The 20,887-nt window shown below is 27.5% G+C and overlaps 2 protein-coding genes across 4 annotated transcripts in view; both read right to left on the reverse strand.

Annotated features, from left to right (window-relative positions):
• Window positions 1–1,350: 1,350 nt before the first annotated feature.
• LOC107452354 (uncharacterized) lies at window positions 1,351–12,818 on the reverse strand. The gene is made up of 5 exons (XM_087155750.1): window positions 12,666–12,818; window positions 12,029–12,193; window positions 5,767–6,455; window positions 4,101–4,249; window positions 1,351–2,552 (listed from the first exon to the last, which is right to left on the reverse strand). The coding sequence occupies exons 1-5, from the start codon at window positions 12,816–12,818 to the stop codon at window positions 2,410–2,412; spliced, it is 1,299 nt and encodes a 432-aa protein (XP_087011876.1). The 3' UTR covers window positions 1,351–2,409.
• Window positions 12,819–19,240: 6,422 nt separating this feature from the next.
• Window positions 19,241–20,887, reverse strand: part of PEK (pancreatic eIF-2alpha kinase) — a 71,961-nt gene continuing 70,314 nt past the window's right edge. For all 3 annotated transcript variants that reach the window (XM_043049481.3, XM_043049480.3, XM_016068800.5), the window contains one exon: window positions 19,241–20,550. In XM_043049481.3, the coding sequence (XP_042905415.2) occupies window positions 20,440–20,550 (111 nt within the window). In that variant the 3' untranslated portion in view covers window positions 19,241–20,439. The remainder of the gene's footprint in view (window positions 20,551–20,887) is intronic.

Here is a 20,887-nt window from a genome sequence, read left to right on the forward strand (position 1 = left end):
TCTAAAAGGCCATCATAGGAATATTGAATGTTTCATAAAAACGTTAGGAACAATTAAAAATGCTTATAATAAATAAAGGAGACAAAAATTTTTAACTAGTTATTGTGCAAACAAAAAAAATGGCTAATGAGGCTATTAAGAAAATATTGTGCATTTTTTCTAAAAAATATGCTTTATTTTTGAAAATTATAATTTTAAAAATGTGACCCTAGTTTATTCAAGAATATGATTGTAATACAATCTAGAGAAATTTCAAATGAATAGTTCAACTATTAGATTAGTTATAAATCATATTATTTGTTTTTAAAAATCAGCTAGCTTCAGATATTTTAAGTAAGCATTATTTCTAGATCTTTCTTTTGCTTTTAAATGATTTTATTAAGTGCTTAAAAATTATGGGAAGGACTTTGAGAATATACAACTGACTGATACTGAGATAAACATTGAAACACTCGGTATAGTTCACATTGAAATGTATATTAGCATATTCAATGTGACCATTATAAAATCAGGGCTCCCACAGGTCTAGGAGAACAGGGAAAATTGCAATTTTTTAAAAAAAGCTGGAAAACTCCTACATTATACCTGGAAAATAACCAATCTCAGAATTGATCTCTTACAATTATTTGTTGTAAACTTTTCACATTTTAGTGAAACTTCCCTGCTTCTATCCTCATTCAATGATATTTCTTTGCTCACAAGATCTAATATTTGACATTACAAATAAAAAATTGTTTTATGAGTTAGTCTATGAGTCTAGAGTTGTCTCATGAAAAATTACATGCTTTAGATAAAATACGATTTGGATTTTCATTGAAATTTTCCTGATATACCAGGAGGAGTCTGAGAATTTTTTTCTTGGAGTATAGTGGGAACCCTGTTTTGCTTTAAATGAACAGAAATGCAAATTAATACCAACAAAACTTTTGCTTTTGAACAAAAATGCATATTTATTGAATTTAATGATACAAAAATTGTTTAATTCACAAGAGATTGAAATAATTTACATCGGAAGCCACATTAATATGTAAACATGATATTGTTACTAATTTATATTATTTAACAAATGCCTTGTTAGTATCAGTATCTATTTTAGACTCTGAACTTCTATCCTTGTTAATCGAGGAGGTCTCTTTTATAATAGACATAATACAAAATAATTAATTTCATCTAGTTTTACTACTTCGTTTGCTCAGGAAAAAAATAGTGGAAATTTTATACCTAACTTTCCCCTTAGAAAATAATGCTAATTTGTAAGTCTCTGTTAAGCCTACATCTTACAATATTAGAGAAGAGTTGCTAACTGCAAAATCCAAATGCTTCACTTTTTTAGTTTATCTTAATTTCATGTTTGCTGTTTTGTAGGTTCTGTATCCCTATCTTTGTTCATTGACACAGAGAGTTTTGTGCATTGTTCTTTACAATAGATATGATACAAAGCGAATTAATTTCATCTATTTCTACTACTTCTGCTTAGGAAAAAAAGTGAAAACTTAAAGACCCAGTATGTCCCACTTACTACTAATCTCTACTAAGCCTACTTTTTATAATGTTAAACAAGAGTTGCTGACTACAAAGTTTTCTCTTTTATCATAATTCCATTATTGCTGCTTTCACATTTAATTAATATTATTAAATAAAATAATAATGATACTAAATATAAAAAGTAGTTCATTTTCTAACACTGAGGTCCTACCATTGAATTCTAACCATGTTAGTTATTTAGGTTTTAATTCTGATCTTTGTCTGTAGTTATCAAATAGTTCTGATATTTACAGGCACAAGGTAATAAAATTTCCAGTGCTAGTTTAGTTGAAATGACTTAACATTCTTTCATCGTTCTTATACATCTAAAAACATCATGCAAATCCTATTTAAAGAATCTGCCTTGTTTCCAATAGTTAGCTAGTCTTGGTTAAATTTCATAAAATAACTGTGGTATGTTTTCAGATCTACATAACACAAATTGGAATGCCAATTTTCTGCTAATTAACTCAGTAATTTAATTAAATTAGACATCTGATATAAATGTTTCCTGTTCAATTTTAAAAGTTTAATTTCTGTTTTAATTCTACTTGAGTTCGAATTCTTGGAAACATTGTCTTGAGTGTAATATCCCAGATAAACTTTTAGATGTAGATAATCAGTGCTGGTAATCAAAACTATGTAATGAAGGTGAGGAATCGGTTAACTGAAATTTTACCCAGTTAATTCCAATTGTAGTTAATTATGCCACTGCTAACAAATCCAAACTTCCTTAAATTATGGTCAAGACAGTCTTGATTTGATCATACTAACCTTTATTTCAGTAGCATTTTTTGGTGGCACAAGCATAAATATGTATATAATTGATCTATTTATTTCCTCTGACAACTATTAAAATAAGTTGGAATGTTCTTAAGTCTTGTGCTAACATTCAAAAGACTCCAGCAATACCATCTTCTTGGGTGGTTTTTCACATATTGATGAATCAAAAAATAGAGGTCTATCTTTTTTCTCCCTCTTATTTTCAGAAAGTACAGGACACAATGCCCAACAAACCATATCATTTCCTAGATGTTAAAGTATATGGAAAATTAATTTATTTGTACAGTTATAAAACATTAATTCTATAAATAGTTGTTCGGAAAATCAATGTTAAATTTAAAAATAAAATTCTTATTTCATTTAGCGCTATTAAGCTATGGAATGCTGTTTGTAACATTATTTAAGTTGTTGTGTCAGAGACTGACTCACAGATATTAGGACTCGGGGGGGGGGCAAAAGGCTCTCTCTCTTTGGGCATGCATTTTGTAGAATCAGCGAAGTTTGTTATTTTAAAGTTTTTTATTTACTAAGTGGAACTTTTTTTCCTAAAAATATAATAAGGTCTTTAAAGTGATATTTTAAAACATATAAGGTTCAAGCCTTACCAGAGGGCTTTGAATGTCCTCCTTTAAATCCCGTAGAGCCACGCTTTTTATCACAAAACGTAGGGCCATGGCCTGGCCTCCCCCCCCCTAACGATTAGGGACCCCCTTAAAATGCATTTTTTGAAAATAAATTTCAAAAAAGGAAGAAAAACAATGATTTTTCAAAATGTTATGATTATTTTTTAGTTCTAATTTAATAAAATAAAGTAAAATTTAATTTATTATTATTTATTTTTATTTTAAATATGCTTTCTTAAATGAAAAGATATATAAATACTTTTATATTTGAATAAATAAAAAATATACGAGAAAAAAATTTAATCTAAGGGCCCCAAAAATTTGAAGGGACCAGGGCCCCGCGTACGCTTAATCCGGCCCTGACTAGCCCCCTCTGTCCTGCTAGCAAAAGTAAATAAGTTTTATATTTTAATGAAAAACACGGTGTTTTAATCCCAAATTATATGGATAAATCACCGAAAAAAAATGTGTAATATTTTTTTAATAGTTCATTACTTATTTATAATGTTTTGACTAATGGATTTGTCTAAAAAACAAATATAACTTCCATGAGGATAGTTGAAATATTTAAAATAAGGAGTGGTGTGAAGAAGTTTATAAAAGTTATACCCCTGATTAGCTTAACCTGTCTATTTTGAAATCTATTACTGATGACTGAACAAAATATCAAAGTTAATATGTTTATTCTTGATTAAATATTATACTTTCAAAGAGAAATTTTAAATGAAAAGGAAAAAAACACTTATCATTCATTAATTCATTGTCACTGATTGATTTATATAATTCATTATCACACACTTCATTGAAGACATAAAGTAATGTTTGTTTTCACAAAGGATCAAATATACTTCGTTCTATGTAGACTAAATAAAAAAATAAAAAATGTAGATGAAGCGCAAATGAAAGTGAAGAAATTGATTATTTTAATTTCTATTTTCTTTCTTTTTTAAAAACTACGTTTTCTTTTTATTTCAAGTTCATTTAGTTTTCCTCATTCACGTGTAATAGATCTGGAGAGTGAGCACCATATATTGAGCATCTGAAACTTTTTCGGCCTTAATTTTTGAATCTAAAGAAGTTTCTCAATTGTCAACTAGATCTTTCCCTTTCTGTTTTCTAGGATTACTCATTTTAATTATGAATTAATTCAAACATATTTTTTTCACTTACCGTCCAACCATAACTGTGTTAATTGATTCCATACTATTTTATAAACACCACCTTTAATTGTCACCAGTCGATTATAATCTAGCTTCAACTCTTTCAGATAAGGCATATCTTCAAACATGTCTTTTGGAAGATAGTCAATTTTGTTGTAACTATTATAGAAACATTTATAAAGTATAAATATTTTTAAAACATAAGTCAATTTTATTTTTATGAGATTTTATATCATTAATCTACAGGATGGCAGGGATCTAAAAGTTTAAAAATTACTAAATGCCCTGCTAGGCGTGTCAATCTACACAGTGCAAGTCAGTCTGAAACTTTTGCAAGTTCAAACAACGTTTGAGAATTCATATAATTCAAAACATATGAAGTACAATAAGCAAGAAACACGTACTAGATGATGCACAGTGCGCATCTACTTTCCACAACAAAATCAATTCTTTGGCTTTCACTAGAAACTGCTTATAAGTTTCATTTTAACTTTTTTTTAAATAGAGTTTAAAATTTTTTATCGCTTTCTGAGTGTATGTAAAATAAATAAAGGGAAGGAATGTCTTTGTTTACCAGTAAAACTAAAAATAATTATTAATAATTATATATAATTATTAAAAATAATTGATTAACACAACTAGTTATACATTTATAAAAAATAGTTTGTCCTTTTTTGCTAAATTTATCGATTAATTTTTTCAAGCATTTTTAAGTAGCAGAAATCTGAAATTTCATTTCTTTTTAACTAGAGAGAATAATACTGGAATTTGAATTGCAACATTCTTTTTATGATTACTACGTAATATTGTGAATATATATATTTTATATATACAATACTTTAAATCTAAACTCCAAAGATATAAGGCAGGTTGTGGAAGCATTAAATGTTCAACAGTTTTGATTAAATTATTAGACGAAGAAAAAATACTCAAATTTATATTTTTCTGAAAGGCCTCACCATTAATGAACCTTATATTGCAATTTATCATTTGCATGAGCCGATTATTGGTTAAAGAGTAAAACATATCTTCAACTGTAAAAATCAATTTTGACTTGCTTAGCTTTTGAAATTTCACTCTCTTGGCAGATGATTAAACAAATAATGTGAAAAGTTAATAGTTATTGCTTAGCTGTAGAAATTTCTCAATTGCCAATTTTATTATTCCATAAAGCTAGTGTCGTTTATGGAGAATTGCGGTTTATAGAACTGCGTTATATAGACCTTGTACTGTATTAATTTTCTCAAGCATTTTTATGTAACAAACAATCTGAAATTTCCTTTTTTTTAAACTATAGTGAGTAATACTGGGATTTGAATTGTAACATTCTTTTTATGATTAATACAGAATAATACATTATGATAGAATAATCATAATACATAGAATAATCATAATACATAGAATAATCATAAATAGAATAATCATAAATAGAATAATCATAAATAGAATAATCATAATCAATCATAATACATTATGATTAATACATTATGATAGAACTGCGTTATATAGACCTTGTACTGTATTAATTTTTTCTAACATTTTTACGTAGCAAAGAATCTGAAATTTCATTTTTTTAAAAACTATAGTGAGTAATACTGGGATTTGAATTGTAACATTCTTTTTATGATTAATACATAATATAATAAATAGTTAAATAAAAATGTCTTTTACATTACCTTAAATCTAAACTCCAAAGAAATATGGCTGGTTGTGGAAACATTGAACGTTCAACTGTTCTGATTAAATTATTAGACAAAGAAAAAATACTCAAATTTATATTTTTTTGAAAAGCCTTATGATGAATTAACCTTATATTACAATTTATCATTTGTATGAATCGAATATTGGTTAAAGAGTAAAACATATCTTCAATTGTAAAAACATCAGAGTTCTCTATAATAATGGAATGTAAATGATTCAATCTTGCGAGAACAGAAAAATTCCATGCGAAGGGAAATGAGCTGTCATAAACTTCAAAACTTTCTAATGTATTTTCAATGGAATAAAATGGAGAAATATTATTTTCAGGTAAAGAGAATAAGCTAAGGTTTGTTTCTGAAAATATAATTTTTTTCACAATAGAATATTTTGCATCGCGAAATATATCTTCAGGTAATAAATCCAAAGATGAGTTGTATAACTCAAAAATTTCTATAGGATTTGTAATGTTAGCTACAACACTACGAAGAGCTTCAGGTTCGTGAAAAATTCCTTTGCATCTGATGTAATTATTTAAAGCTTTTTCATTTCCGTTTTGATTTTCTTGGACGATTTCACAAGCTATGTCAGTTTGCTTAGTGATATTCAATAACGAAACTATTAAAAATATCTTTAACCATTTAAAGCTCACTGGTTCCATTATCGTCTGAAATGAAAAAAGAATTAATAATTAAAATAATTTCCCGAAACAAATACTTATTAAGAAATACCAATACAAAAATGAATTTTAAAAGTAGATTAAAGAAGACAGATAAATGTCTAAAATCGTATACTGGTTGTAATTAAAAAATTTTAAGTACATGCAGATTCAATGTTTATTTTGAAAATAAATAATTTTCTCTGAAATTCTATATTGTATAGATCTAGATTCAAATGCACCATTATATAGGCTTAACATGCATGTGAAAAATTAAATATCGTTGATAATAAAAACTCAAACAAAATAATTAGGATATTTCTAAGCAATGAATACAAAGATATATTTTCAGGAGATCTTGGTAAATCGCCCTATGTTTATGATATAAAATTTAAAAAAAGAAAGAAAGAAAAAAATATACCAGTCATAAGATATTCCCTTCTAGATCGATACCGGTTTCTTTAAACGTTAAAATTGATCTTGATAAAATGATAAATACAGGAACTTTCGAAAATGTTTAGTTTACAGATTAGGTTCATTTTATTGTTATTACGTACGCTAGCAAGTTAAAGAAGTTAGGGCTTTTGTGGATCCGAGACCACATAACATAATCAAACGTAATCTTTTGCCAACACAAGCTATATTTTCTCACAAGGAGCAGAACGTTTTACCGTTTTCAAACCATTTTCTGCATTTCTACGAAGTCTATCACCAGTAAGTTCTAAATTGTGTTACTATAATAACTCATTACGACAGGAATAAATTTTTAAGATTGCTATATGGACTAATAAATTCTCCCGAATTATACCAAAAAAACTGTTGATAATATATTTTCAAATTTAAAAAGGAAATAGATTTAAATATATGACATCCTTGTTTATGGTTACACCTAAGAGAAACATAATGAAAGATTGGATTTAGTTTAAAACAGAGCAAGAAAGTTTTGGGTGAGTTTAAAAATAACAGTTAAAAAATGTACACTGCGCCAAAAGGAAAGAAAAAAAGAAGGAAAAAAAAAAACGGACTACCTTGAATAACTTTTAATTTAATGATCGGATCTTCACGTTCTAAGACTATTGGGGTCTTCTTTAGGGAAAGTACAGTTTCGTGTTTGATTCCGTAACACATATCCATAATATAGTTGACATAAAATATTTAAAGTCAACTCTTTGAACGACTAGGATCGGTTAAGAATCCAATTATTAGAACTAAAGTTATTCAGGATTAAATAAAGCATATTATAATTATGGTTAAATAAAGCATTGTTGAAATTTTGAACGATATGATAATTCGACGTTCTCCAAAATATCTAACAGTATTATAGAAGGAAAACTCTGGAAGCCGTTAGAGTTCTATGGAATTCCTGAATGTTTGGTAAACATTGTCAGAAATATACACACATAAAAATTACAATATACGAGTTATCTATCCCTGCCAACAATCAGAATCCTTAAATGTTGAATCGGGTGTTAGACAGGATTGTAAACTTTCTCAAATAATCTCTATTGAAGAAAGTATCAGAGAATAAAAGGGGTACAAGATAAAACCTTACTGGATATCTTTCTGACTTTGATTTTGAAGACAACTTACGTTTACTAACCATCACTTTTCAAGACATGCAAACAAAACACAAACTTTTTAAACATAGAGGCAAAGAAAATGGGCTTATTATCAACCAAAATAAAACTAAAATTTTAAAAATTATTCCTAAACAATTAAATGACGTATATGTCATTTAATTGTTTAGGATTAATTTTTAAAATTTTAGTTTTATTTTGTATACTTGAATATACTCCAAGAAAATAAGAAACTAGAGGAAGTAAACATTTTTACTTATTTTGAAAGAATAATAAACTGCAAAAGAGGAACTGATGAAGATATACTAAATAGATTATACAAAGTCTGATGCAATTACACTATTCTTAATAAATTCTGGAAAAACAAAAACATAACAAATTCAACAAAAACTAGAATTTTCAATACTAATGTAAATCTGTCTAACTCTAGGGATCTGAAACATAACACTGTAATTAAAATAACATGAAAAAACTTCAAGTATTTATTTACAACAGTTAAAGAAGAATTTTAAGTATCAAGTGGTCCATAAAATTTGTAACGAAGAAATCCCTAGAAAAGCAAAACAAAAACTAATTGAACTGGAAATTAAAATACGTAAATGGAAATAGATTGGTCATGTTTTACGTAAGGCTGAGAAATTTAACGTAAAACAGGTTTTTGATTGGTACCCTCAGGGAAAAAGAAAAAGACCTAAAAATATTTGCCGCAGGACGATTATAAGTGAGTTGAAAACAATAGGAAAGCTATGGAGAAGGGTACAAGATCAGGAAACAAATATGGTCAGATGGATATGATGGAAGCTCTATGCTTCTATTCGGAAAGAGAATATGTATGTTATAGAAGGGTATATGAGAATATGTATGTATATGGAAGGAATATATATAAATAATAAGTGTCTTGTTTTCATTCCATTATTTAACTTGTAAAATATAAGGTTAATAAAGTTTAACACGTAAAGTGTACGTTAGTCAGATATGTAAATATGAAGTAACAAAAACATGTCATTTTCAACCGCCGATAAAGAACATGTTTTTATTCAAATTGCACTTTAATATAGTATAATCAAGATCTGAGTGGATTTATTTTTAGGATCACTTCTTGCACTGCATTAAAATTGCTGCAAATTTAAACGATATAAATACTTCAACGCGCTTCAAAATTTTTAACACTGTATAGTAGGAAAATAGTTCTGTTTTACGATTTCTCAATATTTTGTGATTATCAGTATTAAAACTATTTCAGCTTTTAGAATAGAATAAATAATTTTACATATGTAGTATAAGCATCGCATCTTTACCAATCGATTCGCTAAGATAATCAAACTTTTAAGTGTAAATAGTTAGTAATGTTGGTTTCAATTTATTACTTAACAAGTAAAATAAGATGCATTTTCTGTTATGTGAATATGAAATAATCAAAACATGTAGTGATCCACATAAATGAAACATATTTCGAATCAAATTGTACCATAATATCGTATGAGCAAGGTCAAGAAGAACAAACTTTCAAGATTAATATGATTCACTAGTGGCACTGTATTAAAATTGAGCAAATTTAACAATATTAGGGCTCAAAGCGATCTAAAATTTCTGACAGTGTATATAAAAATAATCGGCTGTATTTTTCCATTTCCAACTTTAAACGATTTTGTAATTAATGCTATAAAATTTATATCACAATTCAGTGTAGAATAAATAATTATATCAAACATTCTTACCAATCGTTTCGTCGGGTTCACCGAACTTTTAAACGTAAATCATAAATAGTGTTGGTTTCATACCACTATTTAGGAAGCATAGGATACATTGTTTGATATGAGAATGTAAAACAACAAAAAAAACGTAACCATAAAGTTTCAACCCCATGTAAGAAATTCTTATCTTCTAAGAATCTAAATTCTTATCACGTTGTGAAATACAGGTAAAGATAATGTGGTTTATACAATGATAACTCTAATTTCAATATCATATTAAAAAACAACTGAAGACAGTCCTCATTATGAGATCACACCATTATCTTGAAAGAAAAAAGGCGAAATGGGAATGTTAGGATTGGTATTTTTTAACCTCAACTATTAAGGAATTTTCATAGTTTTACAAATTATTTTTCCTACTATTAGCAAATCTAATGTATTATTTTTATATGTTAAAATTCAAGGAATTTTATCAATCACTATGCGCAGTATTTTAAACAAATTTATAAAAGATCATGTAAACAAATGGTTTCGCCCTTAAGTCTTGATGAAAATTAATATTTAAATTCGTTCGTTTTAAAAATTTCTGATTCTACAAACACTTTTTGGGTAAAACTAACACCAGTTCCCCCTCTTTAATTAAAAAACCACGGAGTAAACGAGAACGCTTTTTTCCATGCACAATAGTCAAGAGGCCTCTACTCTCGCCATCTTGAATTTTAGGTTCAATTTTAGATTTGAGTTTTCTTGATATTTTTTCATACTTAACAAACTCTTGATAAAGTATTATTCGACAGCATAGTACCTTTTAAAAAAGGTAGACAATAAAGAGTCCATTTTATTAGATTAAGAGAAATAGAGAGCTTGATAATTTTTAAAACTTTTATATAATTTTTCTCAAAACTTTAACAAAGCAGCCATGCGATTTGTGGTTGTAAGTAATTTAAACATTTGTCAGTTTTTCGATTTTTTAAAATTAATTTTTATTTCGGATCAAACTGATTTGGTTGATGCTAAAACTTTCTTTTTACGTTAATTTTACAAAAACAAAAATAATTGTCAAAAATCTAAAACCAAACAACTGTATATTATTTAACTACCTTTCAAAAGCTGCTAATTGCATTGGTATAATTTTGTCACAAAAATTATGAAGAATCTAAAATACCGTGGGCTTTATATTTCAAATTGTGATAGAGTAACTGACTTGTATTTAGCATGTATCGAAAGATAGTGCCGAGTAGATTAATCATCAGTTTATACGTGAAAATTAAATAAAAAGAGTACCGTCATTCGGGGCTACTTTGTGCAGGATTTCGCAGTTTTTGAACTTTGACATGTAAAAAACTATGTTAATTCAAACTTTAGTAAAATTTATCGATATTATATTCATAACTGGACTCAGACGAGTGAATTTGATCAATATTGGCAGTATTTGTATGTAATATTTACGAATAATAAGTCAAAACATACCTTGCACAAAGTAGCCCCCAAATGGGGCTACTTTGTGCAGCGATAGGAATTCAGTTTAATGATCATGTTTTTAGTAAAATATTGATATAAAATTGTTAAAAAAGTTAATTGTTGACATTTTTAAAGACAAAAACATCAAGATATGTAAAGATATTAGTTTGAAAATAATTTTCAGCGTTAAAAAACCATTTTTTTTTTTTTTTGAAGAATTTTTTCTTAAAAAGAATGTTTATTTCAAAACATTTGAGTTTAAACAAAAGGAAACCATATACATTTTTAAACATTGAAATGGATGAAATTTTAAAAATAATAATTATTACATATTCATTAACATTTATAATATTGTTAAATTTGAACATAACATCCTTGAATGAACATGACAGAACTTGCTCTTCAGTTTCTGTCAAAATCACCTGATGTTCTATAAAATATATTTTTATGTGTTAAATCGTTTGATTAATTCATTATAAAAATCTTTGTAGAAGAAAAATAATAGTTTACCAGGAAGTTTCACGTGTTTCTTGTGAATTTTATTAGAGATAGTATTTCTGTGGATTTTGTACTTCCGAGAAGCTTCTGCAATCGACATACTACCAGCAACTGCTTGCAAACATTGTTGCAGCTTTTCTAAAGTGTAATCACGGTAGTTTCTCGTTCCAGGTATTTTTTTATAACGTCTGACCATTTTTCTGTCGAAAAAAAAAAAAGAAAACGAATGAAACTTTGCACAAAGTACATTTTTTTTTCATTTTCCGTTTATTTGTTATTAATTTTGAAATTTTTTTAACGCTAACGTGATATAATTGTTTATTAATATATAAATAAAAAATTTTGCACTTACGACAATTGTTTTATCAACGTCTTTGCATTTCACAGCTAAAGTTTCCACGCACACTTTTCGACATCCGACGTCCTCGGAAAGTTGTTGACATTGGATGAACGAAACACAGTCTGAGATTGTTTTAAAATTCGAAAAAATGTTTGTAGTAATAGAAGAGACTTCTATCTTCAAATTCCACACATTTTTAACGTGAAATAAACATAATACTGAATAGCAGCACTTGAAAAATGCCAAATTCGAATTTGCACAAAGTAGCCCTCGATGCACAAAGTACGACGGTATTTAGAATTTTTCTCCTGAGTAGTAAAGAGTGCAGACGGTAAAAAAGGTCTCTGGTAAAAGAGGTATCGGTAAATGGAATCCCGGTAAAAAAGGTACCTGAACGTGAAAAATTCTGAAAAGTAAGGGACTTTTATTGAATCGGATTTCCTTTCATTCTTTCTTGAAAATATTTTTTTTAATGTAATTTTTTACTTTAAATAATTTTTTTGTAGAACTAGTTAATATTTAGATTAGCTAATTGAGGTAAAGGATGGGGATTTTTGAGAGGGTGCATATATATATATTTTTTAATCTACTCGGATCTTTTTTAGCGGAAAATTTTTTACTGGGACCGTTTTTTCCGAACCTTTCTTACCTTCATTCGGCAAGAGGAGGGAAGCCTAATGCGTTTAACGAAATGTATAATGAACGGACATGGTTTTGAACTTTCTCTGTTCTCCCCAGCAACAAAACAGGTTTTTACGATTTTAGTGCTGTCTCCTTCAGTAGATTTTGTTGGCATTTCCATTTTTCCTCAAACAAATATTAATTTTCTACTAACAGTGTGTATATTTTAATTTTTTTTTATAAGGATTCTAAAAGTAATTATAAAGGAGCGATCATTATAGAATAACTTGTATGTTAATGGACATGTATTAAAATTAAAAAAAATTGAAGCAAAAATGTTTGAACGATGAAGTTTAATAATTTCTAACAATAATTAAAAAACAAAAGCTTGGCAAAACATTTAATTTCATATATCTATTTAGGCATCAAAAAATGAAAGTCGAAAGAATAAATAATTGAACATTAAATAGATCAGTTAAAATGTGCATTGTACAAATTACCAACCCACAGTTTATATTTTTTAATTAAATTTTAAATCATGAACTAGGTCTCTTTTTTTTAAAAAAATAAAGAAAATCGTTAATACTTTAGTTTTTGAAAAAATAATTGTAAAATCATGAATTATATGTTAAAAGTCTGGAAAATATTTCTTAACAACTCAAGTCACATTTTATTTCATGATTTTAAAAATTTGAAACAAAGCACAACTTTTCAGAAAAAAACATGCTGCTTAACGTTGATTCTAATATGCTTTTCTTTCACAAGGTGATAAAAAAATTAGATATTTCTTGCAGTAAAATTTTAACACACATAAAATTAGTTCAGAATTTTAAATGCATGACATTAGGACTAACTTTTTTTTTAAGTCTCATAGGTCAAAGAATAAGCCAATTAATATTTGCTCCATTAGCTAATTTTTGAATACTGAAAAAAGTTTCAAATTGTGATTAGTTATTCACATACTAAGAAGCAATCTGAATCGTTCAAAAGTCAAACAGAAATGATCCATGGTAATACAAGAATTAGGTTGTAAGCATTTTTGGAAAGAAACTTTAAAATGATTTCTTTTCCGTAAGATTAGTCTTAACTTCGTTGACTTTTCAAAATTCGTTATAGATAAAGGAAAATAGCATTTTAATATGTAGTCAGGTGGTAAAAATTTCCCCAAAATATCATTGTTTTAAAAATATCATAATTGAAATCAAAGGAAATATTATTAATGTAAATAAAATTTATTAATTACAATGATTTATTTTTAATAATAATAATTAAACTAAAGTAAAAATTTTGTTGTTTCGAATGCCACTTGCCAAATAACGGCAAGCCTGCTTGGTGAAAAAACACGAATTTAAGGCTGAGAGAAGGTTTCTTGTTTTCAGTGGCGCCATCAATGGTCAAGAATACGTCATAGCTCATTTTAAAAGGCAGAGCTATTCATACATCCACAGATCATAATTTTGACCTGAATCAGAAAACGATCAATATTCAATTCAGTACCTCCAGAGGTATAATTTATTATGGGAACTTAGAAGACTTTGTTATCCAACAGATTTAACACGAACCATTCACTACACGAGAAGTCTTTGGTGGGCTGGGATCGAACTAACAACCTCTTGGACATGGGCCCCAATGTCCTATCAACCAGGCTATCTTGGCCTCTGTAAAAATGCATTACTGTAAATAAAGAAGATCACCTTTTTAGCTATATTTCTATATCAAAGAGAATGAAAGGAGTTTTAAAGTGAAAATCTACAAAACTCATTTTTTATGCAGGAAAACTACTAGCTTTAATCTTAAACTAAGTTTTGGCTTAGTTAAAGTTAAGCTTGGTTGTTGTTAAGCTGGCAAGGAAATTATTTTACATGCTTGCCTAAAAAGTAGATCAGTTAAATTAAAAGGTTATGAAGAAAATATGTAATTTAGAATAGCAAAATACGAGTGCGGTTTTAAAATTTTTTATTAGAACGAAATTACATATATTACTTATGAAATATCACATTATTGATGAATTTTAGTATCATCATATCACAATATAAAAGAATGTTAGTAACATCATATCACAATATAAAAGAATGTTAGTAATATCATATCATAATACAAATGAATCTTAGAATAAATATAAATATAATAAAACAAAAGTAATGAAATGAAATGACACTAAATAGGGCGCATTTTAACACCAACAAAAATGTAGATAACATTAAATGTTTAATTATACAATTGAATTTAGGATAAAAATCTCAGTAAAATGCAAACCTGAATGACACATAAGAAATTTACGAAATAGAGTACTACATAATTATTTTAGTTAAATTTAACAATGCATGGAACACTTGGAAGAACATCTAAATTATGCCGATTACCAAAATGATATATTAAAAAATAAATAAATAAAAACTGTACTAAAAAATTTCATGAATAAATGACACTTAAAAACAAAAATGTATATGTCCATACCAGTTTTTACACATAGTAAAAGCAATTCAGCTTCATCAGTTATGGTGAAAAAATAAAGGAAATATAAAATGCTTTTCTCAATAGCATATCTTAAAGAAATTAGACGCATGTTCGCTTCAACAAATATAAAGAATGATTTAGAACATCATTTTGAACAAAAGTTTTATTGTGTAAAATGTGTATAAGTTAATAGTTTTCAAAATTATAACTGGAGTGGAAACTTGCATCGACTTAAATTTTAATTCTGATTTATGGACAAATTTTCTTTAATATTTAATCACAGAATTTTTAAATGAAGTTTACTTAAAAACAATTGCAAAGTAAATTTTTGAGTTTTAACAATGTTAAAAATCACTTATAGATTTACACAATAAGCTATGTAAAGAAAAGTAGCCTCTGGAAATCCTTTTTTTTTGTATATGAAAATTACATTAACTTTTATGAAGTAAAACAAAGCAAAATATAGTAGAAACTAATGAAAATGTATAACTGTATACACAAATACACTTTTAAAAATTTGAAGCCAGAAGTTAATACAACTTATTAATGATTAAACATTTTACCAAGCAGCAACAACTTACATTGCTTCTTCTAGTTTTCTATATGAAAAGAAACTCCAAAACTTCAGAAATTTATTGCTTTCACATAGCATATGCGCAATACCAGTACTTAACAGATACATAAAGAACATACAAAAATAGTTAAATGTATTATTTATTTTTAAATGAATACATATCCTCCAACTATTATAGAATATCTTTTAATTTCTAAAAATGTTTTTCCTGGAGGTAGTCAAGGTAATGTCTCAATATTTTAATAAACTAAATTTAAAAGAATTTTGTCAACCACCATGTATAAAATAATATAAACAGATATATTAAAGGTCCGGCAGACTAATTGTTCTGTGTTTAAAATCTAATACAACTTTCACTAAATTTTCATTTGTTCCATTTCCATTTGTTGCAAAAACATCAAATGTTAGTGGGCATGTGTATATGTCATTATAAAATAAAATTGGTGGTTATATATATAAAAATTATTTTGATCATTTAACAACTGAATTGCCTAAATGCTTTATTATCTATTGCAATTTCTTTTAGATATTGAATATTCAGAAATTTAAAAATGGTGGAAAAGTATAAAAAAATATCTTTTTGCAGATACATTCATGTATAAGCTGCTTCATAATAACAGCAATTTATGTTATTAATATTAAGTTAGAATATTATATTAGTTATTAATATTAGTTATGTTATTAATATTTTGAGAAAATCACAGTTATTTAAAAAAATCTAGACACACTACTATAAATATGTATTCTTAGGTTAAAGTAAGAAGTAAAGAATTATACATACATAGATGTAAAGAATTGCACATACATATAAGTAATGAATTATACATACATAGAACATAGAAAGTTTAACTAATATTGCACAAAACAAGCATACATTACATTTTTTTATTATATCTTGCTACATAAACACAAATGTTGATAGACAGATGAGTGAAAAATAACATATAAACTTTTAGCTCTTTCCCTTTTTTAATATCACTATAAACCTAAAAGCATTGATATAAATATGACTATCCTATAGAAGGATTTCAAAACTGCTGGTATTAAAACTAGAAAGAAGTTATAAGTTTCCTCTCCTCATTTCGGAATTTTGCAGGAGAGAAAATGAGACCATTACTAATAGCTTCAAGCATTATGCTTAAAATTGCTCCAAGAGTTTTTCCATGCAAAATTTTCCTAAGCATTTGCTGCTAAAAGATTGTTTACATAAAATTATTAAAGAAGTGCTTGAATTATTTTTCACTCATCTGTATGTATACAGTGATAATTCTCTGTAAAAATATTGAGGAAATCAAGAAAAAGTATTGTTCTAGACAGTTAAGGAACAAGCACTTGTCCAACGTTTTTGCACAGATTATATGTAATACACATGAGCATAACAAATATGTCATTGTGTTTTATAACAACTTAAATACTTATTATTCAAATTACTTAAGAACTGGAAAGTAAATATTTTGGTCAGAATTTCACCAAGCTGTTATGCATACAAACAATGCATAAAAAAGATGCAAGCAGTTTTTAATAACAAAACTAGTCAATCAGTTGATAATTGAAATCAGTCAGTTAATAATAGCTAAGCATTTCGAATTCTTTTAAAGCTTTACTTCAAATATTTTTGTTTCATGCTTTGTCATCACACATCTAAAGTTATAACCTGTCAAAACAAACTTCTGTAAATTTGGTCCATCGAGAAAAGAACTTAGTTCTCATTTTAGTCCCTTTCAGAACTATGGGGTGTTATTTTTAAGTACAATACTTGTTTTTGCAGGATGAAGTTTGTAATCATACGAAGTTCATGACATCGTTTGTACTTTAAAAATTGTGACTTAGAGAAAAATACCATAAAAAGAGGAGGAAGATTAAAAAAAGAAAGGTGGATGAGGATTACAGAAAAACCTAATAATAATATTCCTAGAGATTTTGATTTAGGCAAACCTTGGGTATATTAGTCAGCAAGAGGAGGCGACACCAGTTAACAAAAGCTGCTTAAGTCAAGAGCCATGGCATCGCTCAAAGGGCTAAAAGAAGTCATCTATCAAGGACTTAGTCTCAAATTAAAAATTTGACATATTACTACTTTTTAGTTATAACGTTTCACTTATTTAAGTTTTTTAATATCAATATTTGAATTTTGTATAATTTTGCAGTGGATATTGTAATACAATGCTATTATTGTTTTAATGGTAGATTTTGATTTGTATTCATTCAATATATCTTGAGCAATAAAATTTCTTGTATGTATAACAAGGAAAAATATCTCACTTGAGAATATTCCTTGCAGAGTTTTGATATTACCAGCATTGACTGTAATGTACAACAAAATATTATTTTTAAGCATACTATAGGGCAATCCATATTAATTCTGAATCTAAATATTCACCGGTGTGTGACTCAGGGGAGAAGATAAAAGTCATGAATCAAAAGTAGGAAGAGTGATAATGGCACGTCACTTTGATACGGTTTTCACTGTTCACAATTGTAGTGTTGCTACAACACTCCTTCCTTTTCACGAGTATCAGTTAGCCTATTTCTGCCCAAACTGCCTGACTGTTAGAGATAGCCTCTCTGTGAATAAAATAAGCAAGTCTGCCAATTTTTGGGTAAGGAGAGGGAACCTGAGAAGAGAGGGCTAAGACCTGGAGAGAGCTGTGTTGAATCTGATTAGAAAAAGAAGATGTTTTGATATAAATTCTGAAGCAAAGTATACATCAACCCTGAAACTATTGCTGCAACAGGACAGAAAAATTTATATATAGATCCAAATAATAACCTAAAAACTTAAAAAGGTTTCTCAGTTCCTTAAGATTTCAAGCCAAGTCAAGCACACATGCAAGATAAGTGACTTTAAATTCAATCGACTCTAGAAGTGCAATTCTTTTTCTTTAAGTGTTCACTCTAAATCTGTTTGTCACATGTTGATTTAGTTTTGTGTAATTTGTTATTACCTTATTTTATTATGCTACATGGTCAAATTTATTTTAATGAGTAAATCTTGATAATTAAGTTAATCACCATTAAAATTGCTTCAGTAATTTTTTACCCTTGTGATCATTATTTCTACACATATATTTTTATCTCACTTTATTTGTACTCGTTGGTGATGATTTGGGATACGCCATAGTTGTTAAATGCATTAGTACTAAATTTGTAAATTATCCCACTATACTTTACCCAAAAATTGGCAGACTTGAACTGCTTATTTTATTCACAGAGAGGCTATCTCAAACAGTCAGACAGTTTGGGCAGAAATAGGCTGACTGATACTCATAAAAAGGAAAGAGTTGTAGCAACACTACACAATTTTTTGATGGAATTACAGATCTTAGTTTTTTTTCTGATAATTTCAAGCATAGAATTATGCAATGTTTCATGAGATGAATGAATCAGAGAGTTTTTAACAAGAATATAAGACTGTCATCTGCCTTTTTTTTTTGTACTCACAAAGGAATATCTTTATAATCGCTAAAGTTACGATTTTGAAAGTGATATTTCTTGATTACCAGGAAAAGTGATGACATTGTTTGAAAAAAAGTTTACGCATATGAAGTCATTGTTAATCACTTCCTGATCCTGACAATGTTAAATTTTAGGTAGTGTAAAGCAAACAGTTGCTTTGTTTGAGGACAGCAAAATGATTTTGCAACAAATTTTTTTTTTTTTAAAATTCCAGTAGAATTCATATATGCAAATTTCATTTGCATAGATAGCAAATTACAACATGGTGCAATCATACACGATGTTTAATCACTTTCATAAAGAAAAAAAAAAACAATAGTCAAAAGGGCATTACAAAGATATATTAGATAAATATTAAGTTTTTATTGACTGGCGTTAGAAATAAAAAGTAAGTACTAACTTAACTCTATTTTACATCCATGCTGTTTTATGTGTGTGGGATAGAAATTAAAATAGTTATTAAAGCAGAAAATATGAAAATGTTTAATAAAAGTCTCATATTTAAAGTTTGTGAAAGCTCATAAAATTTTTACAGATTGCAATGCAAAATCGATGTTATCTTTCCCTTTACATGAGTTTTATTGTATAATTTAATAAAAATGAATGCACATACTATCAAATCAATAAGAATCCATATTTGTCTAGTTCTGGAGCACAGTCTGCAATCAGTGTCATTTGTAGATACCTGTTTGAAGTTGTTTTTAAATCTGTATTGCTATTTTTTTTAAATCTACTATATGATTTGGATACTATATGATAGTGAGTTCATAACGAGGAACTCACTGCAATGGGGCTTCAAGTACTCAGAACAATACTGACAAAGGCAGCAGGTCAAATATATAAATACACAAGTAGTGAATTGGTGAGGATAAATGAACTGGTGAACAAAGTCAAATCATTATGTAATAAAATGAAAAACCTATTAATTTAAAAATTTCATAAAGGCTAGTAGTAGCTAAAGGCTCTTAGTAGTTTTTGAAAATAGATATAAGGCTCAATAAAAAAACTGTCTGTTTCAAATAAATAATTCTTAAAAATTTCAGAAACACTTTTAATGTTACAAGTTCAATGCCAAATAAAGGTATCTAAACTATGTTCAAGTTTATAAGCAAGTATTCAGATAAACAAAATAAAAAAAATGACAAAAAGTGAAGCAATTTAAAAAATAATTTCTGTCAGATCAACAAATGCAAAAAACTATTTTTTGGCCTGCCATATAAAGTATGTTTTTGAGCATAAAATAAATTTATTCAAGCTCTTAATCAAAATATTATTCACAATATAATGACAGTTACATTTAAACAAGAAAGACAAATTAATTTTTTAAATACTGTAAGTATGGCAGGAATAATGGATGGCACTTCAATTCACTCGCTGAAGGTCTAAGATCAGGATCATATGATAAAAGTCTCCTAATAATCTCACACTGAAATATAAAAAGAGAAATCAATAAAAATATTTGGACAGTGCACAAAATAAGAAAAGTTACACATTTAATAACTTTCATACAAATTCATAGCGAAATCCAGACGTGCCAACCTGGGAAAATGAAAGAAGAGGAGGCTTTCGAAAGGAAGAGAGAAATGATCATGCAACAGTAAAACATGCAAAATAAGACACAAAAGTTTATTAAAAAAAGACTTGTCAATAAGTCTTAAAGGAGACTTTATTTAGTACATAAAGAATAATTAAAGTAATTGTACATATTGTTAAAATTATATATCAAAATTAAACAGCTGTCAATATTAATATCTATAATACTG

This window comes from Parasteatoda tepidariorum, chromosome 12, assembly GCF_982258835.1.
Source record: "Parasteatoda tepidariorum strain Cologne lab strain chromosome 12, Ptep-v5.0, whole genome shotgun sequence".
NCBI classification, from domain to species: domain Eukaryota; kingdom Metazoa; phylum Arthropoda; class Arachnida; order Araneae; family Theridiidae; genus Parasteatoda; species Parasteatoda tepidariorum.